Here is a 25827-nt window from a genome sequence, read left to right on the forward strand (position 1 = left end):
GCAAGCGGGGATCGGAGAGACGAAGACACTTGTCCACGGTTGCGCAGCGACAGGTAATGGGGCAGGACTCCAACCCTACTCCCCCGGGTTCTGGCACCTGAGCATGCCCCCCTCAAAGTCCCCAGGGCGCCCGGTGGGGTGGCACGTGCCTACCTTCGTATGCCTTGGCCGCATTCACTAGGCTGGACCACTCGAGGCCAGCGGCCGTGTCGGGCAGAGGCATCATCCCGGGGTCGAGGCACCGCAGCGGCCGGTCCCGCCCATCGGCCAGTGAGAGCTCTGAGGCTGAGATGGCGGCTGGGGGGAGAGCGGAGACAGGAAGTGGTTGGGAATGACAACACGGGACAGACAAATGATGAAGTGCACTGTCTGGTAGAAGATGGTATCAGGGACATAAGCAGGGCAAGGGGAATGGGAGGGTCAGATGCTCGTGTGGGTGCAGGGAAGGCCTCACGGGGATGACACGAATAAAGCTCTGAAGGCGGGGAGGGGAGGAGCCAGGGGGACACCTGGGAGCGCACTCCAGGCAGATGGGACAGCTCGGAGGCAGGAATGTGCCGGTGTGTTTAAGGAACAGTGATGAGGCCCGCGTGGCTGGAACAGCTAATGGGGGCGAGGTGGGGTGGGGAGGGGTGGGATGTGAGAACACATGAAAGGGCGGTAAAGGTGCAAGGGAGGGACTCAGCCTTCTGTCCAAGGGACGGAGACCCAGAGTGAAGCTCAGAAGGCATGAGGAGCTCCCACTGAAACGCCCCACAGGTGGTGTTCTCCATCTTGCTTACACTCATACCCCCAGTGTCTAGCGCAGAGTCTGGCACCCAGCAGGGTCTCAAGAAATATTTGTGGAAGGAATGCAATGGAGGGGAGGCCCAGGGTGCTCTGGAGGTATAAGGTGGGGGATGCAACTCGGCCTGGGGGATGGGGGAGAGCCTCCAGGAAGAGTTAACAAGTGGGCCAAACCCTGACATAAGCAGGAGTTACCCAGAAGAGGGGCGGCGGGAGCATGGCAGGCAGAGGGAAGAGCTGTGTAGAATGCCCTGAGGAGGGCAAGAGCCTGGGCACTGGAAGATGACAAGGAGGGTACTGCAAGCCCCAGAACACCAGGGCGAGAAGTGTAGACACAGATGCTAGGCAATGGGGAGCCATGGAAGAATTTTAAGGGGGGAGACAGACTCCTTCCTAGAAGAGGCTCCATTTGGATGACACGGGCACAATCCCTCAGCAGAAACTCAGGGCCAGACAAGTCTCTGCATCCAAGATTTGTTTGGATTTGGGAAAGTGAGATGTGCTCATGCTGTACATTACCTAACACACTCACAGAGGGCAGGGCAGCTCTCCATAACCAACATCAACATCCCGCAGAGAAGCAATTTAGACCAAGGTGGGGTAAATTAAGGAGCATAAATAGCCTCATGTCTGATCAGGTTGGGTTTTGCTGCCCGATGCATTTGGCCTGGACTTTGGAATCTCCTTGCAGGTTTTGAGCCTTTGGGGTGGTGGGTAAGGGATCGCAGAGTCAACTGAGGGCATGGCCAACCCCTGCCAGGTCACGGCTTCTGATGGGAGCTGTGAGCACAGTGCCCGGCTCATGGGGACGCTCAGCACACATCTGCTGGATGAATAAAGGGACAGATGACTCACACCCCTGCACCCCCCCCAAGAGTTGGCAGACTTGAGGGGGAGCCAGGTGAGTAAACAAACATTCACAAGGAAACCTGCTTGCTGCTGGGGGAGGGAGGCGGGGGACAGGGAGTTGGATGGACAGCTAACACAAAGCCTCAGGCCCTAAGTGATGAGCCCCCAGTCTGTACCTGGAGGGGCTGACTCTTTCTCTCTCTGATCTCTGGGGACCCCAATCTTTGGGTGCCTCTGACTCCTAGGTGACCCCCAGTAAATAACCTGCAGGAGACCCCAGTGCCCAACTGTCAGGCACCTCAGGAGCTCACAGGCACCCTAGTTCCCTCTGTCAGATACCCTGACACTGATGACCTCCAGCCTTTCACCTTCAGGTGACCCCTAGGCTCTGGTGCCCCCAGTTCCCAACCCGGGGGTACCTCCCCCCATCCCCCAGTCTCAGGGAGCCCAGGCTCACATTTCTTCTCTGGAAAGCCGTTGCCAGTGGCGGGGATGGTGCTGGGGCCGCCCCCGCCAGGCGGCTGTGACTGTGGGTGCTGGTGCTGGCGGCGGGCGGGCAGCGTGCTGGAGGGGAAGGCGCAGGTGCTGGTGAAGAGCACATCGCTGGGCAGGCCTGGCTCCAGGCTGGCAGGGTTGGCGAAGCTGGGCTCCCGGCGCCCGCTGCACAGACTCTCATCTGACAGCGTCCGCTGCAGGCTCTTCTGTGGGGACTGCTGCCGAGACGGGGGGACATGGGGTGCCATCAAGGCCTGGCCCACAGTCATGGCCCTCAGGGAGGTGCCTTCCCTTCTGGACCTGGGGTCCTTACTTAGCCTGCATCCATTCTGCCCCCTTTCTGGTCAAAGAGCCCCTCTTATCCCCTGGGGGTCCCCCCACCCCCACTCTCCAGCTCTAGGTAAATGCAGGAGATCCCAGCCTGTCCCGAGTGACTGGTTAGGGAAGGGGTGTGACCCAAGCCGGATGAACAAGAGCCAGTGCTGGGACTCTGGGGGACGTCTGGGGACAGAGGTCTCTCTTCCCCTGGTGCTCTGCCCCCAGGAGAGAGCCTGCCTGAGAGTGAGGCTAACGGGTAAGGCGCGACACAGTCAAGAGAAGCAGCTGTGGTGAAGCGTGGCAGCACTGTGGACGCCTGCTGCCTTGGCCTTCTCTCTCTCTTGGGTAACAAGAGCCTCAGTCTTCCCTGGGGAGCCTGTTCCTCCATGCTCAGTCCTTGGGGTTGGGCAGGTGGGGGCTGTTCCCACCCCTGGGCTCCCGGCAAAGAGTATGCACCCCGGGTCTGGCCACTGAGAACCCCCTTTCTGTTGCCTAGTTCTCTAATAAGTCTCTGCGGCCTAGGCTAGTTTACACTGTGATCCAACCCGGACTAATATGGAACCCTTCCTGCATGGCCGGCAGATGCTGAAGGCTGAGGAAATGGGTTGGGAAGAGGCTGGAGTGACGGCAGGGAACTCTGCTCGCCTCACTGGCCATCCGAGGGCCGCACAGCCTGACCCTGTCGGGGATGGAGGCGGGACAGGGACAGACACCACGTACTCCCGAGTCTCTCTCCTGCTCTGGCCCCAGGCTGTCCATGATGATGAGTTTCTTGAGGTCGTCCTCGATGGTGGATTTGTAGTTCTTCCGTGGGGAGCGGAGGTCTCGGAGGGATGCCCTCAACCGCGGCTGCCCAAAGACGTTTTTCGTGCTGCTGTCCACCTGCCTGGAAGGAGAGGGCTGGAGGTCAGAGGCGTCGTGGGGAAGCTCCAGCCGCTTCTCAAGCCTGTCCTGACCGGGAAGGCCGGCCGCCGCCGGGAGAAGGACCACAGCCTCCGACACCTCACTTGGCAAAAGCTGTGTTAGAGGAGAAACTTCCCTTATTCTTTCCTTTCCCTCATTCCACAAAGATTTACTGGGAACCTATTCCGTGTCTTGCCTGTTCGAGGCACTGGAGACACAGCAGTGACGGTGGAGCTGACATCTAGTTGGGGAGACTGACAAGGCACAGACGAACAGAAAGAGGCCCTGCAAAGTGAGGTAGAGTGAAGTGTTTTGAAGAATAAAACCAGGGAAAGGGCTAGAGCTTGACAGGGTCCAAGGATGGCTACTGTGAGGACGCAGTGTTTAAGGGGCAACCTGAGAGAAGGAAGGAAGGGATCCTCCCGGTGGAAATGAGGGCAAATATGGAGGCCGTGAGGTGGGAGCAAGACAGTGAGCAGCGTGGGGTGGAACTGTGAGCGAATGGAGGGCAGCGAGGTCTGGGGGGGTGACAGGGGCACTTGTGATTGCATCTGAAGAGTGAGGGGGAACCACTGAGGGTTCTGAGCTGGCAATTGTTTAGGGTGGCCCAAACCAGTGGGTTTCCAGCCAAAGAGAAGGGATGGCTTCTCACAGAGCAAGAATCACCCAGATGGGACCAGCCCCCCTGGGCAAGTGCTGGCCCACAGGCAGCGGACCTCTGGCCTGGGTCTCCAGGGCCAGTCATCCAACCTCCCCAGCCTCAGTTTCCTCATCTGTCATATGAAGGCTCACCATCCTTTTCCTTGGCATTCCCAAGCTGACCCCATTGCCTTCTGAGCTCTCTGTGGCCTTGTAGCCATCGAGGCGCAGCCTGGGGTTTAAAGTGGGAACTCCGGAGGTGGATTGTCTGGGTCTCCCGGCTCTGCTCATCTCTGCTACGGGACCCTGGGGAAGACTTGCCACCTCTCTGATCCTTGAATGGCTCATCTGGACAACACGCTGACCTCATAGCCTTGTGGTGGGGATTTGCTGCAAAGTGCACTGTGGACTTGTGACACAGACCAGATGGGGGGAAGTGAGGGCTGCTCTTCCGGCTGTTCGCCCGAGGCTGACCGAGCGCCCGAGCCACAGAGCGCTGCCTGGTCCCCACAATGGCCTCTGCAGGGCCCTGCAGACCACGCCCCATGGCTGCACGGCCAGCTCCCAGCCTGGGCCGGCTTCCCTGGGCTTCTGACTGGCCCAGGCTCAGGCCTTCCTTCCCTGGTAAAAGCTGGGTCTTTGACCTGAGGTCCTGCCAACGCCAGGGAGAGAAATGCCAATTGCTAACAGGATCCCAGCCCTCCCCCAGCACCAGTCACTGATCTAAGGGCTCCACACATGCAACCTTGTTAAATTGGCAAAGAGAGGCGAAGTAACTGGACAATGGCGGCCTAAAATCAGTTTTGTCCTGGGCTTGTCTTGAAGCCAGTCATTTTCTTATCAACCTTACCCTTTTCATTTTCCTTCCCAGCACCTACTGCAGCCTGATACTGTCTTTTTTTTTTGTATACTTGCTTATCATCTGTCTACAAACCAGAGAGTAAACCACATGAGAGCAAGTCCTGGGTCTCCCCTGGGACATATATGAACTCATTTAATCCTCACCACAGCCACACTAGTATCCCATTTCACATGTGAGATAATTAAGGCACACAGAAGTTAAGCAACTTGTCCGAAACCACACAGCCTGTAAGTGGAGGAGTCAGGCTGTGGGGTCCATAGGTGTCACTATTGTGCTTGATTGCTTTGTTTACATCAGAGATGGCATGAAAAAAACCCACACTTCAGGCAGAAATGATTTCTGGAAGAAATTATGAATGATGACAACCTCTGGGAAGGAGTCATCTTATTAGGAGGTGGAAAAATAGGATCTTTATTTTTCCTCAGATAGTCTTCCTCTCTGAATGTATTTTACCATAACTATGTGCTATAACAACAACAAAAAAAAACCAGTAAAAACTAGTTAAAAAAAAGCTGGCAACTGGACTTCATCATTTTATAACTCAAGAAAGAAAAAGAGTCTTTGAACCTGGAGAATAAATAAGATGTCTTTGGCTCCCACGGGTTTTGAAGTAGGCATTTTCTTTTATTTTCTCAGCTGCCAGCCTTGGGATTTTAACAAAGAAAGACAGGATGGCAAGATTTTTCTCGTCAGGTCATATTCCCACCCCCAGATTAGAATTCCAGGTTTAGGGTCGTTCTGGTTTCATGGCTGTCAGGGAAATTTGTTCTCTGGGCAAATAAAAAGCTTTAGATCCAAAAGAGAGAAACAGAAGCAGAGAGAGAGAGAGAGAGAGAGAGAGAGAGAGAGAGAGAGAGAGAGAGAGAGAGAGAGACAAACAGAGATATGCATATTACCAAATGTTTCTTCCATGGAAGCTGGAAGGAGTGGAAAGAACCCAACAATATCCCTCCAGAGATTCTGGAAGGAGACTCTCTTCCCTCCCTTTCCGTTTCCCTCCCGACTTTGGCATTTCCCAGAATCCCCTGCACAGGGTGTGCATGACTCAGCACAGGGGGCCAGTGGGGAGGGGCCACCATGCGGGCCCCTTGGGGCAGAAGCCCCGGCCAGGCTGCCGGGCAAGAAAGGTGCATTGTTTGCCAGGTTCTCCTCCCGGCAGGGGTGTGAGAGGACCCGATGAAAACTTTAAAATATGCACTCTCTCTGCCCGAGCAGTTCTACTTCTAGAAGTGTGTTCTTCAAAAAGGCCTGCCGGAGCCCAGGGCGCCATGTCTACAGAGACGCTTCCTGGGGTCCTGTCAATGGCGGAATCACAGGAGCCGCCAGCAGGTGCCAGCCGGGGAGAGCCGGGGTAGGCGGTGGCACGACGGAACAGCACACGGTTGCTGAGCAGTGCAGCAGAGCCGTACGACCTGGAAAGAGGTCCTCCCAGACATGTCATGCGGAAAGGAAGCGATATGCATTTCATGAAACCATTTTTATAAAACAAAACTCACACCAAGCTTAGCTTGGTATACTGGAGTTTATCAAACTCTCATCTCCAAGGATGTAATATATGGGGAGTTCACTTTCTAAAAACATTCCTCACCAGCCACAAGGCCCTACATAATCTTCCCGAGGCCCTACACAATCTTCCAGCCCCCCTCTGCCCTCATCTCTTCCCACTCTTAGCCACAAGGGCCTCTTTGATGTTCCTTAAAGATACAAGGCACGCTCCTGCCTCAGGGCCTTTGCAATGGCTGTTACCTCTACTTGCAGTGCCCTTCCCAGTGCTCCTCATGGCTGGCACCTTGCCATCTTTCTGTCTCAGCTCAGATATCCCTCCTCAGAGAGGCCACCTCTGACTCTCCAGCCCACTGGGGCCCCCTCTCAGCTCAGCTGCTCTCAGTCACATAATCCTGGGTGGAATCTTCGCTGCACTCTCAGTAGGGTTTGGCTTGTGTGGCTTTGTGGGTTTGCTGTCCCACTCCCTCCACCAAAGCACCTGTGAGGCTGGACCCTCACCTGCAGTCTCAGCTGGTGTCGGGAACAGGGCCTGCCACACTGTAGTGCTCAAAAGTAGTTTAAATGTGTATCACAGGAAGGAAGCTAGCTAGCTTTTTCTTTCTTTTTCGAGAAGCTTAAATGACTTGTAAAACAGAAAAAAAGTATTGTGATACAGAAAAAAAAAAAAAAAGTTAAGCCAAAAGAACACAAGAATTCCTTCCTTGTCTTCCTTGTCTGTTTCATTTATGGTCATTTGATAAAATCGCCTTCCCAGCTCCCAGGACCTCTGGTATTCCAATGGGGCATTCCGACAGTGGACGCCTGGTTCACCGGAACAAACTGTGCTAGACCCTTCTCTCCCAAACCTTAGATCCACCACCTGTCCCATCTGCTGAAGGCTCCATGGCTTGACACTATTAGAGTGCTGTGTGAGCACATCTAATGGGGAAAAGCATGGTGAAATTCATGTTGGAGAGCCAAATTGATCATTTTTGCTCTTATTCTCTTTCTTCTGGAAAAATTTTCCAATGTACTCTTTAACATGTGAATTCTACGCAGTAATTTAAAATGGCATTTATTCCAGGTTAAAAACCATAAACAACCTGGACTTGAGTATCTCTAATTTTTCTTTTTTTCACATCTCTAGCCTCCATAATTGTCCAAACCTAATAACCTTTGAGGAAAAAATGGACTACCAAAAAGAATGAAGTAGCTTTCTAAGTTTTAACACAGAACTGTTGCCAAGATGCCTGAAGAGAAAAAAGCAAGGAAAAAAAGGCAGAAGAGTTTATCTAGGAGTTGACCAGGCCAATAAATAAAAAGAAAGTGAGGGAAACACATAATTATGTGTGCTTGGTCATGTTTGGGACATTGCTGGAAGGAAGTAGAAGAAATGAAACAATGGTTGTCTCCAGGGAGGGGAGCTGGGTGGCCTGGGGCCAGGGAAGGAGAGAGGCTTATTTTTCACTGCAAACCCTATTGTACCATTTTCGTTTCTACCCTGTAAATTTTTTTTTTTACCTGTTTGAAGCCCAAAAGAAGAAAACACTGTGATGCATCTTTTCCTCATGTAATTTTGACAGAAGACACTGGACATATCTGATTTGCCCATGTTTCCTGAGCTGGGATTTTGCCATCTTGTGGAATAAACCCCTTACATTAAAAAAAGACAGAAAAATGACAAAGAAGGCTCTGCACTTAGGACCCAGCCAACAGCAACTTCCTTTTCCTGTGACAGACATGCCAGAGGTGGGGGGCGACTGATCAATTAAACTTGGCTGGGCCCGATCCCAGCTGACTTCGGGCTCTGGCCTCCAACTGGGCAGCTCCTTCGGGACTGGGTTAATTAAGCTAATTAGCACTGCTTGGCCTGGCTGAGCTGGGGGTTCTGCCAGCGACGCTGTGAGGATACATGCTGGCTCCACACCCAGGCAGCAGGAGCATTCCCAGCTCTGAGAATGCCTGACCCTGGAAGGACGGCTGGGAGAGATCAGTGGGGAGAGGGTCGGGGAGAAGCCATCCCTGCTCCTTCCTTGCGCTGGATGCAGGAGCCCCTACACCTGGAGGAGGAGGGAGCCCAAATGCCAGGTGTCAATCACTAGACGCCAGCTTGCCAGCCTAACAGCTAAGCACAACTGAGCACAGCAGGATGCTGAGCACTAGCCAACGTGCTTACGAATCGTCACACCACCTTGGGGATGCAGGTACCCGTCTTCCCCTTTTGTGGCTGGAGAAACTGAGGCATGGGCAGTTGAGGAGACTTGAGCAAGACCACACAGCTACCAAGCAAACAACAGAACCCATGTCTGTCGGATGCTATGAGCTGCCCCTTATCTGGCTTGTGATGGGACACGGTGTTCGCTATGCACAGATCCCAACAGCAGCTCCCGGGGATGCCAGGCCCCCACCTGTGGTCACGGCATCTCATGTGTGATGGCATTCATTCCTCATGGCAACTGTGTGAGGCAGGTTTGAACACTATCCTCACTTTACTGACGAGTGAACTCAGGCTCTGAGAGGTTCCAACACAGTGACAGTGGAGGAGGAGGAGAGCCGGCGCAGGGACCCTGCTTTTAACTGCAGTTGGAGTGACGGCAGCAGCTCACTTCCTGAGCACTCACTCTCTCTCAGGCCCGGGCTGCCCTTTACATGCATTATTTCACCTCACCTGCTTGACGGCCATACCAGAAGCAGTGGCTCGCCCCTCCTTACAGACGACGAGGCTCAGGCCCAGGGTCCTTGAGCACAAATTGGGCGCTTGCCCTCCTAACCAGCACTCCACACTTAAGGCAAAGACAGAGCTGTTCCTGAGGGCCCAGTTCCTCATCAGGTCCTGGGGCCCCGCAGATGGGGGACAACAGGGCCCAGACCCACGGACCTCATGACAGCCCCATGTGGTGCTGTTGGCTACGTAACACTCAGCGCTCAGTGGTGTCGGCATCCTTGGCTGCCCCTCCGGGTGGTAGGGGGGCCGCTCTGCCTGCAGAGGCAGCATGAGCCCTTCAGTTGGGTTGAGGCCAGCCTGCCGAGGAGGTCCCACCCCCAGCTCTGCTGGACCCCAGCAGGACATCCCCTGCCAGCTCTGAAACCCGTCTGCCCAGTCGTACCCTCAGGAGCTAACCCTGTGCAGTGCAAACTTGATGCTGGGGGCCTCACTGGGAGGAACTCAATAAATCCTCACAACAACCCTGGGAGGTAAAGGACTGTCACCCCGGTTTAAAGAGGAGCAATCTGAGGCACTGCAGGGCTAAGGTGGAGATAAGCCATGAAAGACGGATTCTAGCCCCTGGCTGCTCCGCTGTCTGCCCCTCCAATGGTTGGGAGAAGGCAGGCCAATGAGTTCAGAGTCCTGGGGCAAAGTGGGCAAAACGGGGCTGTCTGGTAGTCTCCTGGAGGCAGTGCTGCTGCGGGGCCTCCCAACCGTCAAAAGGCTGAGTGTGAGGGTCCTTTTGTGGCAGAGGCTCTTGGTCCCAATGGCATACAGCGCTCCATCCTTCACTAGTTCACTCCCTCTTTCGTTCAACAAATAGGGCATGGACCCAAATGTAAGGGGAGACTCCCCCCCCACCAAGAAGTGACTCCTCAGAAGGTGAGAGACCCGGCCTCAGATGAACCCTTTCAGAGGCTCTCACATGACGAGGTGCTCCCTCCTTTATCTTACGGGGTTTGAATCCCGGCTCTGTCACTTCCAGTTGGGTGAGCCTGGGCAAGGTACTGCACCTAACTGTGCCTCGGTTTCCTTCTCTGGAAATGGGGGTAAGAACAGGACCCTTCTCAGGAGGTGGCCATGAGGAACAGATGGGGCCAGGACTGGGCAGCCAAGAGGCACAGCGTGGCTGAAAGGTGGCGCTCCTCATGCTGTCGTGGCCATCGTCAGCCTCCGTGGGGATGCCCGGCCTCAGCTAATGCTGATTTGGGACAATTCCAAGGTATACTGATCAGAATCAATGAAAAAGGAGGCAAAGAAATCAAACAGATTTGGCAATTATTCCTGAGGGAATGACCTTGGAAGATGTGGTGACCTTGTGGGGACATACACAGGCAATGATTAAACCTTAGCTAGCTGAGCAAATTTGGGCAAGTGACTCAAGCATTCTGCACCTCAGTTTTCCTCATCAGGAAAATGGGATGCAAAGCACCAATACCTCCTTGTTCTGCAGTGAGGATTTAAATGAGTTAATGTAGATAAAAGGCTTATGACGGGTTAGCAGTACAGAAATCAGTAAAAGTAGCTAAATAAGTTATACAAATGAATTCTTGAGCCTTGGCATAAAACTTTGGTGACTTTAAATCAGTGATTTAAAAAAAACATGTTTTACTTCAAATAATTCAACTGGAGGTGAAGATGATGTTTTCTGGAAAACTGTGTTGGGTGACTCAAAAGTGCCTCTAATGATGTTAAAGACACTATTTCTAAACTTGCAGAGTTTGAATAAAACAGCTTCATGAAATGGGCAATTGGGTGTGTGGACAAAAGCAATGATTCTGAAGTACTGTATTATGTGTATATGATTTTAAAAATGTATCTGTAATTTCATTAATAAATATTGCATGGAACCATGAAATGATTTCATTTGTGTCCCCAAATACCTTACATATTTAGTTCACTTGTTTTTGCACACACGTAAGAAGAAACCCTTCTCTCTTCAGATCTTACCTTTCAGAACAAGGGGTGCTGTCGTCTGGTCTGGACTGACACATCTATTAGGCTGTGCTATTTTCTGAGCACCTACCATGTGTCAGGCCCTAGCCCTGTGGGGGGCTCAGGGTGGACCCTGCTCTCCCAGTGCCCCCAGTCCAGTGGGGTGACAGAGAGGAAGCAAACTGCTACGGAAACTGCTGACTGACCTGCCCCAAGACAGATGCTGGGGAAGGGAAGAAGCACTGGGGTTGGAAGGTGAGGGGGGTAGGAGCCTGGTGTGAAGGTTGGCAGGGCTTCTCCAAGGTGGGCAGGTATCTGTTGAGACCCAAGGGATGGGGAGGAGTGAGTGTCTGTGGGGGAAGGATTGAAGGCAGAGGGAACAGCATGCAGGCAGAAAGGGAACAGCATGCACGCAGGAAGGACAGCAGAGTAGCTGTGTGTGGGGAACTGAGTCTTCCATGTTGCCTGAGGCATATCTGGGGTGGTGGCTTAGAACGCTGAGCTGCAGGCCTGCACAGAATGCCATGCAGGCCCGCCCTGTAAAGATGTGTGTCTTGTGACTACCATTGTCTTAAACCTAGATTGTATGCACCTGATGTAAACATAAGTATTTGGTGGGCTCTCCCCCACCTGAGCACCTTTAGCATACACACCTGATCTTCTGAAATAAATAGCTGGAGCAAGGCTGCATTGTCGTCCACTTAGCACGAGATGCAAGTGGGCCCCCTGCTCCCTTAATTCTTAGCTTTGTGTCCGTGTCTCCTTCCTGCGTCGCCCTGTCAGCAATAAGTGGCGCCCGAACAGGGACTTAAGAACCGGACCTGGTTCCTGACAGAAGAATCGCTTGAACGAAGGGGGTACAGCGGCGCTGGAACTCGGGGGGAGGTAACGGCGGTGTTTGTATGCGTTCCTTGTAGAACGACCCCGAGCATTATAAGCAGGGTAATGGGTAATGTTGAAGAACACAATAAATATGTTTCCTATGTTTCCCTCTTACGGCAGCTGCTGCGGGCCAGCGGTGTCAAGGTGGGGGAGTCACAAATCTTGGAATTGCTACAGGTTATTGAAAAATACTGCTCTTGGTTCCCTACCCTTGGCTCCCTTGAACTGCATGACTGGGAGCGGGTAGGTAAGGAATTGAAACAAAAACATATGCAAGGAGTTGATTTACCTGTTACTGTTTGGTCTACATGGTCTTTAATTAAGTCTGTTCTTGAAACTTTAAAAACTGATGATGAGGAAGAATATGAGTCTGATGACAATACTGGTCCCAATCCTCTTTCTGATGATGATAAGGGTAAAAAAGATCCAGTAAAATCTCAAGTTTTTTATTCTTGTCAATGCCCCAAACCTCCTCCTGCGCCTTGCTGGGAGGAACGGCCCCCGCCTCCTCTGCCGCCTCTCCCTGCACGTAGCTGTACCCCGGCAGCTAAACCTGCCCGCCTCTCTGGCGTACAGCAGGGTCTCGCAGAAGCCAGGCGGCGAGGAGATTTAGAGGCCATGTGTTGTCCTGTTGCCTTCCCTGTTACGGTTCGTGAGGAAGTGCCTCCTGGACGAGACGCTAATTATCCTGATGGAGTTTATACTTACTTCCATGAGCATGTCCCATTTGCAGTTCTTAAAGAATTGAAAAAGGCTGTACAAATGTATGGGGTTCATTCCCCTTTTTCAGTTGGCATATTGCAAAATTTAGCTGAAGGTTCTCGTCTAATTCCCATAGATTGGACCACATTAGCCCGTACAGTCCTTAGCTCAGGAGAATATCTACAATTTAGGACTTGGTGAACTGAGCATGCAGAATGACAGGCTGCACATAATCGGCAACAGAAAGTAAATATAAATTTAGATCAATTACTGGGCCACGGAGCTTATTCCACTGTTGAAAATCAGTCTGTTTATAATGATCAGGCAATCGAGCAGATTCGCCGTTGTTGTTTGCAAACTTGGAACAAAATTGAAGCTAAGGGTAAAGCTGCGCAATCCTTTCAAAAGGTTTTACAAGGGCCAAAAGAATCGTATCCAGATTTCATTGCCCGGCTCCAAGAGGCACGAATTACTGTTGTGGGCCTAGGCTCCCCTCAGGGACTTATGCAAAGTGTTCATATTTTGCCTTGCCTTGGCCCTGAGGGACAGAAGGCCACTTTACAACCTTATGTGGCTGCTCTGCCTCTTAATCATTGGGGCAGAGACCTACTTGAACAATGGGGTGCTACTGTACATATCCCTCCTCCTAGTGGAGTATACAGTATTCAAAGCCACAAAATGATGGCAAATATGGGGTATGCCCCTAGCTGTGGGCTTGGCGTACGTTTGCAAGGTACCCCTTCACCCACCCAAGTCTCACCAAAATGTGACCAATTTGGTTTAGGATATAAACCTTTTTAGTGGCGGCCGCTGTTCATTCGCCTCCCCAACCTGTCCCATTAGTATGGACGACAACAAAACCGGTACGGGTAGAGCAGTGGCCGCTTACAAAAGAAAAATTAGAGGCTTTACATGAATTGGTTCAAGAACAATTGTCCTTGCAGCATACTGAAGAGTCTTTTAGTCCTTGGAATTCTCCTGTGCTCCCTATAACTGCTGAAGAACTCTCAGTTATTTTGCAACAACTAGCCTGGCAAATTGCTCTAGCTGACTATGTTGGCCAGGTGGATAATCATTATCCAAAAAATGATCTTTTCCAGTTCATTCGACGTACACAATGGATACTGCCTAAGTATACTTCTTGTGAGCCTTTAATCAATGCTCCCATTGTTTTTACTGATGGGTCATCTAAAGGTCAAGCTGCCTATACTGGCCCTAAGTCCAAAGTTTTAGATCTTCCTCATTTCTCTGCCCAGCAAGCTGAACTGGCTGCTGTAACAGCTGTCTTAACAGATTTTTCTGAGGCTGTTAATATTTTATCTGATTCTGCCTATGTTGTTCATGTAGTTAGTAAAATTGAAACAGCATCTATTAAGCAACAGTTGCCTCCTTGTTTATTTAACCTTTTTCTTGAGCTACAATCAGCTATTCGTGCTCGTGTATCTCCTTTTTATATTACCCATATTTGTTCCCATACCAACCTCCCAGGCCCTTTAGCAGCTGGCAATGCTGCTGTGGATAAATTATTACTGCCTATTATTTCAGAAGCTTCTCATTTTCACTCGCGTACTCATCTTAATGTGCAAGGACTCATGACTCGATTTTCCCTTACTAGAACACAAGCTAAAGATATTGTTTCTTCTTGTCCTAATTGTCAACTCCTTACTGCTCCACCTTTGCAGGATCCTGGTGTTAACCCTCGTGGTCTAGCCCCTAACGATTTATGGCAAATGGATGTTACTCATATCCCTTCTTTGGCCGCTTAGCCACTGTTCATGTCAGCATTGATATGTACTCTGGCTTTCTTTGGGCCACAGCACAAACCGGTGAAACATTTTGACATGTTCGTACTCACCTTTTTGCCTGTTTTGCCTCTATGGGCTTGCCCTGTACTTTAAAAACCGATAATGGCCCAGCCTATACATCTGCAAAATTTGCTACCTTTACTATGACTTGGGGCATTCGTCATACCACTGGTATTCCTTATAATTCTCAAGGACAAGCTATTGCTGAGCGTGCCCATCATACTTTAAAAATTATGTTAACAAAAAGGGGGAGATGATGGAACTCCCCATAAACGATTATCAAAAGCTTTATTTACTTTAAATTTTCTAAATTTTTATGAAAAACTGGGTGGCACTGCCGCAGAATGACATTTTCCAGCTGAAAAAACAACACTGAAACATTATTTCCAGAAAGCACCTCCTACATGGTGGAAGGACATGCTAACTAATGAATGGACAATGGGTACTTTATTAACATGGGGAAGAGGTTATGCTTGTGTTTCCCCAGGTGACGGACGAGCACCACTTTGGATACCAGCCCGACGACTGAAGCCGTACCATGAACGCAGCAAAGAAAAGAAAATTCCTACGGGACATCGAGCCACCAGTGATGCAGTTCCAGGGTCTGACACTGAAGACAACAGTGATCGGGCCAACACCCCGAACCAGGGAAGCCTGACATCCAACTTGGGGGCAGATAAAGAAATTATGTCAGGATGCTGAAAAACAAGTCCAACGAGACAAGCTGCCTATGACAGGTTCTAACCTGACGGCAGCAATGTTGGCTCTTATTGCTATTGCTGTGAGTATATCTCCGGCATGTGCTCACTCTGAAAATTATACCTATTGGACTTATATTCCTAACCCCCCATTGCTGCAACAAGGCAACAGTTCGTTCAGTTTTCCCTCCTCCTTATTTTGGCTGCCTGGGTCCAAACCATTGTTGAGCATGGAGGCCACGGGGGCATAGGTTGTCAAGGAAACAAAACTAACCCTCTTGGGGGGCGTTGCCCCTCCCTTACTTCACCCTGTATGGCCCTGGAGGATGGCTGGCTAGCCAGAGACGGGTAAGATTCCTCAAGGAAGGAACAACCTAAGACAGGCACAGTCGCAGAGGGGCCATCAGGAGAAAACTTGGGGGCCAACAGAGGTGGGGCACAGAACCTCACCCCCCCAGCTTTGTGAGGGTCTGAATCCTCACCCCTTTTTAAGGGAGGTCTCCTGCTACTCTCCAGCCATGTTGAAAAGTGCGGGCCTTACAGTGTCTACTTATTGGTGTTGCTGAGAGGATTCGCGGCTCATATATTCATTGACAGAGCACCTGCAGTGTGCCGTTTTGTGACCAAGACAGAAAGACCTCTGTCCTTGTGACACCTGCCATGGAAACAGACAGTGAAACAGGGTGAAGTGACACAGAATGACAGCAGGGGCTACATAAGGCCAGAAGGGCCTACATGAGGAGCAGGTATTTGAGCCCTCACGGAGCCGACCATGAGGAGAGCTGGAGAAAGCATTCCAGGCAGGGAGCAGAGCCAGGGCAAAGGCCCCGAGGCGGGCCTGTCCACGGCATGATGAGGAGTGTCAAGAGGCTGGTGCAGCTGGAGCAGAGTGAGTGAGGGGAGAACGGGAAGAGATGAGGACTGAGAGGTGAGCATGGAGATCATGCCAGGTCTGGGCAGGGGTACGGACAAAGCACATGGCACAGTAGTGCCTGGTACAAAAACGAGTTTGGTCAGCGTGAGCCTTTATAATTAATACTGGGAGCAGAGGGAGCCCCTGGAGGTTTTAAGTGGGGGAGTGACATCATCAGAATCTAGTTTCAGAAGTTCCCTCCGGGTGTCAGTGAGACGGTGAACTGGATTCTCAACGTGAGTTCGGCACACTTGCCTGCCAACATCTCTAGAGACTCCTTTTCTGTCTTCTGACACTGCTCTTGTGTCATCCACAAATTTGAACGGCCTGTTATTATTGCCTTATTCAGGTCATGGAATAAGATGCTATAAAGAATAGGGTAGAGGAGGGCAGAGCCCCCCACAAAGCAGAGCAGGGGCTTTGGACCAGCTTCCTGGGCTCAGATCCAAACTCCATGCCTTACCAGTGTGCGCTCCTGGGCCTCACTTTCCTCATCTGTAAAATGGGGAAAATAACAGGTCTGCCTCATGGGGCTGTTGTGAGGATTCAGTGAATTAAGTCATGTAAAAGAACTTAGGAACGAGCTGGGGGTAGGGGGAGTGCTCAGTAAACATCAGGAATCATGTCCCGTCTTAAAGAAAACAACACTAACAGCCCCTTACTTCATAAATATATACTCTTTTTCTTTCTTTTTTCTTTGCAGCAAAACTCCTCACACTTGCTGCCTCCAGTTCCTACCCTACCTTCTCACCTAGCACTAGCGAGTGACCCCCATGAAGCTCAGTCTTCCACTCCGTTCTCAGCTCGTTCGGCCTCTCACGCTGACCACCCCTGGGCTACTCCATAGGCTGCTCCTCGTCAGATTTTCAGTCCTAAACCTCTCTTCCCCTCTATCCGTACTCCCTCAGCTGGTGAACTCTTCCAGCCTTGTGGCTTTATGCTGATGATGCCCAATTTCTCCTTCCAGCCTGACTTCTCAAAACCCCTTATCCAAGTACAAACTCGATGTCTCTGCTTGGACGTATAACGTGCATCTCAAACTCAACACAGCCAACACTGAGCCCCTGAACTGATCCCCAAACTCACTCCTTACTCAGTCCCATCTCAGTTCAAGGCAAATCTATCCTTCAGGTGACAAACACGGTGTCATCTTCAACCTTTCTCTAACATAGCTGATCTACTAGCAGATCCCATCTGCTCCAATTTCAGAAAATCCACCCAGCACCTGCCCACTTCTCCTTACTCCATGGCCTGCACCCTGGCCTGGCCCCTCGTCTCCCGCCCAGACCTCACTGCTCCCCTGTTCCTTGCAGTCTGTTCCCGACACAAGCCACGGCACCCTGTTCACATCCATGTCCCTCCTCTGCTCCACACCCTCCTGAGCTCCTTCTCACTTACAGCAAAAGTCAAAGCCCTAATTCATAGAGACAGAGAGTAAGTTAGAGGGAGGGGGGGATGGGGAGTGACTGCTTAACGGGTACAGAGTGTCTGTTTTAGGGGATGAAAAAGTTCGGTAATGGATGGTGGTGACAGAAGCACAACCTTGTAAACGTAATTAATGCCACTGAATTGTTTGCTTTAAAATGGTTAAAATGGCAAATTGATAGCATACATGTTACTGCAGGAAATATTAAAACCAAAATCAAAGCCCAAGCCCTTCCATTTGGCCCACAAGACCCAACATAATCTGTGCCACTGCCCCCCTGACCTCAGGGGCCACCACTCTAGCCCTCGCTCATGCTGCTCCAGCCATCGCAACTTCCTCCCGGAGGCCAGGCACGCTCCTCCCTTAGGGTCTCTGCAGTTGCTATTCCCTCTGCCTAGAATGTTCTTCACCCAGAACCACAGAGCTCTCCACACCTGACCTATTTCAGGCTTTGCTTATTTACCCCACTAATCGTATTTACTGTTGTTTCCCCAACCAGAGTGTCAGCTCCCTGAGGGCAAGGACAGTTGTCTGTCTTGTTCACAGCTGGATCCCAGAGTCACCTGCTGAGTGGGTGAACGAGGCACCACCCCCTTCCCTGGCCCAGGGACGCTCAGGCTCAGCTCTGGTGGGTGCCTCACCGGGGGTGCCAGGTACTTACTTCTTTGGGTCAGTGAAGTGAAGTGGCCGCGGCGGGGGCTCGTCAGTTCTCTTCCATCCTGCTGGGTGCTTGTTGCGCACAGGCTGCTTGGAGAAGAAGGACTTGGGGACGGAGGTGGAGAGCTGGAAGGGGTTGGACTGGGCCAGCTGCGAGGGCCGGGCAGGCTCTGCACTGGCAGTTTTGTAAACCTGAGCCGGGTAGCCAGCCCTCGAGCCCATGTCACTGCAAAGCAAAAAGAAAGAAAGAAAAAATGAAGCCCATTCACATTTGGTAAACCTGATCTATTTAAACTTACTCTTGGGAAACAAACAAACAAACAAACAAATCTCATTTATATAAGCGACACATGAATACACGATTACTGGGAAAAATTTCAACAATACAGAAATCTAACATGGAGAAAAGGAAGAGCTGCCTGTACAGCTCCCTTCCATCCCAGGAATGTCCTTCTAGCTCATTCAGTACCTCTGTGGGAATCTAAAAGTCACCCCCAGTGGGTGGATGCTCCCCTGGGATTCCCCTTCTCCAGGGCAAAACCAACCCAGCTGAAGGCGGGGGTCCCGTCCAACCCTCCCTAGAGGTGACTATGGTCACTATTTCTATTGCTCTATTTCTTTCTTAAACATTATGTACACATTAGAAAACTAGTTGTATATACAATCAGAAAAACAGGACTTAAAATTTAGGGGGTGGGTGGGAGGACCATGTTTTTACATCATTGGGATCATACTAATACATTGTTCTCTATAACTTGTGATTTTTTTTTTTAATGTAACACTATATCTTGCCAGTAGCTTATTCATCAAGTACTTTTCAGGTGCACAGAACACACTAGGCACAATTCCAGCTGATCTAATCTAACACAACAGCACAATATTCCAATAGCTGGACTCTTGTTGCATCAGTGCCACAACAAACCTGGTTCTATCAACTGAGAGACACAACTGCTTACTCCGCTAAGGTAAATCAACCTTTTCAAGTTTTTCACAAATTTCCAATTCCCTTTCAAATAAGAGGTAGTCAAGGAAAATCAACATCCTTGTAGTCTAGATTAGTGAATCCACTTTGAAAGTCAATAAATTTAGCAAGATTAAGGGATGGAACTTTTGCCTATGGTCAAATGAGGAGATTGGGAAATCCTTTCCCCCAAAAGAAAAATCCACCCATTTCAGCACTCTGGAGACTGACCAAAGGCCTACGACACTATGATAAGCATTTATGCTAAAAAATTTGCTGAACTTTGGGTAAGAACATAAGGAATCTGTGGCGTTTTTGGCCTGGGGCTGCTCCCACCCCCCTTCCTCCTCTGTGAACAAGGAAGTTCTGCCAGAGCAGGGCAGGTTGTAAAGATCAGGAGTTTCTCTGCTGAAAACAAAGGTGGCTCACTTGGTTGGAACAGTGGGCACTGCTTACTCCCAGCAGCTTTGTAAGTGAAGTGATGATCTGGGAGGCAGGCAAGAAGGGAGGGACAATAGCTCTACTAGCCTGAGACTGCAGTTGTGATTGGAGCAAGCATGTTCACGTGCAACAAAAACCAGAGAAGGCCCAAGCTAGAAATGCACTCCTGGCCGACGCTGAGGCTGTGTGCATAGGAAACTCAAAATGGCCTGAGCTTTGAATGTGTTCCCTTGCCCAGACATAGATCCATCGGCAGAGGATGGAGGTCTTAATGGTTCAAGGTGGTTGAGCACAACCTCTGTCCAATCACTGGCTGACCACTAACCTACACAGACCCAGGAGCGAAAGCTAAGAAGCCAGTCTTAAAAATAACAACACGAGGAACAACAACAATGAAAAAACCAAGCAGAGACATCACAGCTATACTGCAGGGGACAGGTTTCACAGATTTAACCCAAAGAAACAAAATAAAACAAAACAACAACTATCTTTTGGGAGAAATAATCAGAACACAGAGTTGCTACAACTTATTCCCTAAAATGTCCAGTATTTAACAAAAATTACAAGACAAACAAAGAAATAATAAAGCATGACTCATATTCAGAAAAAAAGAAGCAGTCAATAGAAACTATCTCTGATTGTCCCCATATATTGGATTTAGCAAACTTCAAAGCAACCAACTATTATACATACGGTCAAAAATCTAAAGGAAACCATGTTTAAAGAATTCAAGTATGACAACAACAAATCAGTAACAGAGATAAGTTAAGAAAGAGGAAGAAATGATAAAAAAGAACAATGGAAATTTTGGAGTTGAAAAGTACAGTAACTGAAATGAAACATTCACTACAGGAGTTCAAAAATAGATTCAAGATATCAGAAGAAAGAGTGAATTTGAAAACATGCTAATAGAAATTATATAATCTGAAGAACACAGGAAAAATTAGGAAAAAGGTGATCAGAGCTTTACAGACCTTTGGGATCAAGCATACCAACATATGTGCAATGACAGTTTTAGAAGGAGAAGAAAGGGTCAGAGGAAATGTTTGCAAAAATAATGGTTTAAAGCTTCACAAATATGATGAAAAACAATCTACCTATATAAAAAGCTCAACAACCCCCAAAAAGTATAAATACAAACTGATTCAAACCTAGACAAATAGCTGAAAGTCAAATACTAAAATAAAAATCTTGAAAACAGCAAGAGAAAAACAATCCATCATATACAAAGGAGCACCAACACATTAAGAGTTGATTTCTCACTTGAAACAACGGAGACCAGAAGGCAATGGAATGACATTTTCAAAGTGCTGAAAGATAAAACTCAATCGAGAATTATGTATTCAGCACAACTATCCTTCAAAAATGATGACAAAAATAACAACACTTATAGGTAATCAAACAGAAAATTCACTGTTAGCTGACCTGCTTATGAGAAATAATAAAGGAAGTCCTCAGACTGAAAGGAAATTATCCATATGGTGATCTGAACCCATAGGGAGAAAAAGAGCACAAGATGCTAAGCATGTGAGTTAAAATAAGACTCTACAGGTTTTTTCTGATTTATGCTCTTCTTTGAAGACATAATATTGTATAAAGCAATTATTGTAACACTGTTTTTGCTTTATAACATATATAGATGTAATGTATATGACAGAATTGCACAAAGGAGGAGGAGGGAATAGAGCTATATCAGAGAAGAGATTCTATATTTATTGGAATTAAGTTAGCATTAATCAGTATTAGATTTGAAAATTAAGGTGCATATGCATATAGTAACCCTTAGAGAAACCATTAAGAAATTAAGTAAAAAATAATAGTTAAAAAAAAAAGGAATCCAAATGGTATATTAAAAATATTTGTTCAACGCAAAATAAGGCAGTAAAGGAAGAACAGAGGAACAAGAAGGAAGGTAGACATATGCAAAATATATAAAATGGCAAATGTAAACCCAACCATATCAGTAATTACATTAATAAATGGTTTAAATACTCCAATCAAAAGACAGAGATCATCAGATTGGATTAAAAAAGTGAGATCCAACTATATAAGCTGCTTACAATTTAGCAACATCTATTAAGAAGGTAAAGGCTGTGCATTAGTAGTGGATGCCCAGGGAGCCACTGAAGTATATGGTACTGGTAATGGACCGTATCTGGGATGATCAGGGAAGCCTTTTCCAAAGAAGCAGTGCCATCAGAGCTGAGAAATGAGGGATAAGTAGCATCAGCCTAACATCTGACCTCTCAGAAATCCACATCACAGGAAAAAAAAAAAAAAACAAGAAATGTATGGAGGCATGGTAAGAATGGTTACTGTAGCACCATTTGTAATCTAAAAAAATTGGAAATGGGCTGATGTCTTTTAATAGGGGAGTAACAGCTAGATTGTAGCATATCCACAGGATAGAAAAATATGCAGCTAGTACAAAAATGAGGTAGATCTCTTTTTATGGATGAACTCAGATGTCTGAGTAGAAAAAAGGCATGGTGTGCAAAGCAAGACCTGTGTTTTTTGAAATGTGTGTGTGTGTATAGTATGTTTATTGCTTTTTAAAAATAAAAGGTATATTGTATTCATGAAATCAATTTAGTGGATTATTAAGGAAAAATAGAGAATAGAATAAAAAAACATTGTGTATCATGTAAGGTAAGGGTAATAGTTTAGTGAAACTTAATTACAGATGTCCATGGCGAACGGCAACGTAAACTGAAGTATGGGTAATGGTGAAAAATTTTTGAAACAGGTGAGTTGATACAGATATGGAGAAAAATCTCTGGAAGAGTGTACACTAGCTGATTATCTCTGGAGGTAGTAATGATGGGGGTAAATGCACAGAATAAAAGTCAAATTAAACCATATAAATGGGCACGGGGTAAAAAGGAAGTGGCCCTCAGACACCTCAGGTTCTCTCCTAGGGACAACTGCTCTTTTTCTTCTTCAACAGAGAGCCTGTGCACGCTCAAGCATGTATGTGTGAGACTGAGTGTATATCGTCCTACTTGTTTTTTTTTTTACACAAATGGCAGCACCATCAGAAGCTTGTTCTGCACCTGGATTTTCCACTTAATGTCCTGGAGATGTCTCCACAGGATTGTATGTAAAAGGCCTAAAGAGAGTCTCCTCTAATATATCATAATCGATTTGAACCCCAAGTTTCACTTTCTACAGTACATATTTCTGTACCTTGTCAATAGTCACACTTAACTTTTGTGAACTGTAAAAACAAGAGATGATTTTTGGAAAGGGGAAGGAAAAAAAAAATGAACATCCTTTGTCTCTGCATCTGTTAGTCAGCTCCATCCACTGCCTCTTGCTAGACAGGTCTGCCCTCTCTTCAGCTCCGGTGGCAGACGCTGCTGAGTGTCACCTTCATCTCCCTCAGCCCGGAAATGAGGGCTGATTTTACTCAGCCCTTTTGGAGGAAGGGGACCTGACACCTGCATTGGGGGGCACATCCTGGCTGGTTGAAGCCACTGGTCTGGGATGGCTTTGGGGTGGGCCTGTGACCCATGTCTGTTCAATGAGACATCAGGGGTGCGTAGGGGGAATGGCTGCTGGGGATTTCTGGGGAAGGCTTTTTGGCAGAAACAAACAAACGAACAAAAAAAACCAAAAAAACCCCCAAACCAAACATCTGGAGAGAACCCCACCTCCTCCGCCACTGGACACTATCTATCTAGTCGAGGGACAGCCACCTTGGGGTTGAAAGGAGCAGCCCGCAGGCTGACAGAGGTAGAAGGAAAACAGGGACAGAATCTCAGTCCTTGATCAATAAATTACCCAACCCTGGAGCCTTCCCTGTCTTGGAACTTCTTGTTATATGAATTAATACACTCCCTCCAATTAATTGAGCTGGGATTTTCTGTTGCAGCCAAAGGCACTCCCAGGAACGTGTCCCTGTCTTCAATCTCCCCAACCCTCAGGAATTTCCCCAGGCTGCATCTCAAGCACAGTGGGGCCTCAACAAATAACTATTCCTCTGTACCTGCTGTGTGGCTCGACCCAGTCCTCCGAGGTGCATCCATCCCTTCCTACATGCCCCAGGGACCACGAGACGTGCCAAGTGCCCAGCACGCACGGTCGTTTCTCGGCCGTGGGCAAGACATACTGCGCGTGGTGGAGTTCTCACCCCACCTGCCCATTAGCACAGAGCAAACATACTTTCTTTCAGAAGCACCAGCATGGCCAGGTGCCTGCTCAAGGCCTCAGTTTCTCGCCTTGAAAAAATGAGGCGGTCTAGTGTGGCAGATGAGAACACAGGCTTTGCTGTGTGCCTGACCCAGCTTCCAACCCTACCCCCATGGTTTACACACCTGCAGTCTTAGACTGAGGCCTTTCCTGAGTGAGCCTCAGTTTGCTCATCTGGGAAATGAGGCCATGACAGCCCATGCCTCCTGAGGCCACATGTGCAAAGCACCCAGCACCTGCCCAGGCGCTGGGGATGTGTCTCCCACACTCCAGTCATAAAGAGCGGCACTGGGTCTGGGCTCTGGGCTTAAGAAGGTATGGGGATGGGACAGGGATCCCACTCTGCATTCTCCACCTCTACCTTCAACCAGAGAGGCTCTGAGTTTTTGTTTTCTACCTTAGGGGAGCATTTAAGATTTTGTTGGGGAAAAATGTTCTGTGGCTTAAAAAATTTTTTTCAAAAAACATCCCAGTGACAGGAACATTTATGAGGCTTCTCTTCTATCCAGCCCTGGGGATTGGCTGAGGGAGGTCTCCTAGGTGGTCTGCAGGAAGTGACAGGTTCAGAGGGAGCTGGCAGCCCCCTGCCTACAGGAGGAAGAGCAGTGGACAGGGCTGACTGCAGTGAGCCCATGTGGCCAGGACCTGTCCTAAGCACGTCACAGGCATCACTTCACTGGCAGGAACTACCATCACCTCTGTGTTTCAGGTGGGGACACTGAGGCTCAGGGAGAGTAAATAACTTGCCCCAAATCATATAGCTGGTAGGGGACAGAGGCAGGATTCAAACCCAGGCAATCTGGCTCAAGAGACAATGCTTTTAACCATGACCCTGTACCGACTCTCGACAATGACAACAATAATGATAAATAAATAACAAATAAAAATAAAACAAAGCAGCTGATATTTTTGCACTCCAGCTATGTCAGGCCCTGGGCTAAGTACTTTAAAGGCATAATCTTGGTTCATCCATGCAATCTTAGAAAGTAGATCCTATTATTATCCCTATTTTGCAGATGAGGAAATTGCAATTGAGCCTCAGGGAATCTAAGGAGCCTGATGAAGCCCATGTAGTTGGTAAGTTCAAGGCCAGAGCCTGGGAAACTACACTGCTCACCCATATATCCCAAAGCAGGTCCCTGGGGGACCATCCCCGCTTGGCCTTAGCTGCTCGACCACCCTTGCCCTCTCTCTCTGGCATCTGGCACTGGGTTTGAGAGTTGAATCAGGCCCTGCGCGTGGCTGGAATTATGCTTCACTGTAGGAGCTGGGAGCAGCCACATACCACCCTGTGATCCAAGGAGCAAAGGGGGAGGTTTTCGGAGGGTGGAAGCAGAGAGGATACGGGGTTAAGACTCAATGGTTCAAAACAGATCCGGAATCCAACCACTGCTCACCAACTCCACCAGGCACTGCCCACCTGCATCATCACAGTGGCCACCTCCCTGGGCTCCCAGACTCCCCTCTTGCCCCCCAGATCTGTTCACACAAGCAACAGAGGGAGCCTGTGAACACAAGAGTCAGATGATGTCCCTCCTCAGCTCAGGATCCTCTGTGGCCCCATTTCACTCGAAGGAAACAATAAAGTCCCCATTGTGGCCCGTAAGGCCCCACAACCTGCCCCCATCACCTCTCTGCCCTCAGCTTCTTCCCGTCTCCCTCTCACTCACTCTGCTCCAGACGCATGGAAGCGGTTCCACAAACAGAAACATTGCCACCTCAGAGCCTTTGCACTGCTCCTCCCTCCTACAGATACCTGTGTAGCTCCCTCCTGCCTGGGAGTTCCTGGACAGAGCCTGGGTTTCTCTTCCCCAGCTGACCGTGACTCTCTGAGCGGGGCTCTAACGCGTGAGCCCAGCCTCCTAACACAGGACGTCTTCCTTAGGCAGGTGGGCTCCAGCTGATCCCGAGGCCCCCAGATTACCTTTCAGGGATGTGCCTCTAGTAGGGTATCCTGCAGACTCCTGGCACCAGCTGGGGAAGCAAGGCCACGTGCTTCCTGCCTGCAGGGGAACGCCCGGCTGTGTTAACACATGTAGCTCCTCCACGTGGAGCAGACAGCCTCTGACAAATTGCTCCGGAAACCCAGGACGCTTTGGAGTGTGCCCTGCCTCAGGAGAGGGAAGGGGGCCAGGTGGCTGCCTGCCTGGGATCACTCAACCCACTGCAGTG

At 49.3% G+C, this 25827-nt stretch overlaps 1 protein-coding gene across 5 annotated transcripts in view; it reads right to left on the reverse strand.

Moving 5' to 3' along the window:
* SIPA1L3 (signal induced proliferation associated 1 like 3) overlaps positions 1 to 25827 on the reverse strand; it is a 245329-nt gene that overhangs the window by 12505 nt on the left and 206997 nt on the right. For 4 of the 5 annotated variants that reach the window (XM_037818891.1, XM_037818886.1, XM_037818887.1 and 1 more), the window contains 4 exons: positions 18067 to 18288; positions 3169 to 3334; positions 2093 to 2348; positions 154 to 297 (listed from right to left, as the gene is read on the reverse strand). In XM_037818891.1, the coding sequence (XP_037674819.1) occupies positions 154 to 297; positions 2093 to 2348; positions 3169 to 3334; positions 18067 to 18288 (788 nt within the window). The remainder of the gene's footprint in view (positions 1 to 153; positions 298 to 2092; positions 2349 to 3168; positions 3335 to 18066; positions 18289 to 25827) is intronic. The other variant, XM_037818889.1, reaches the window with a different exon arrangement.

The sequence above is a fragment of the Choloepus didactylus genome, chromosome 27, assembly GCF_015220235.1.
Source record: "Choloepus didactylus isolate mChoDid1 chromosome 27, mChoDid1.pri, whole genome shotgun sequence".
In the NCBI taxonomy this organism is placed as follows: Eukaryota; Metazoa; Chordata; class Mammalia; order Pilosa; family Megalonychidae; genus Choloepus; species Choloepus didactylus.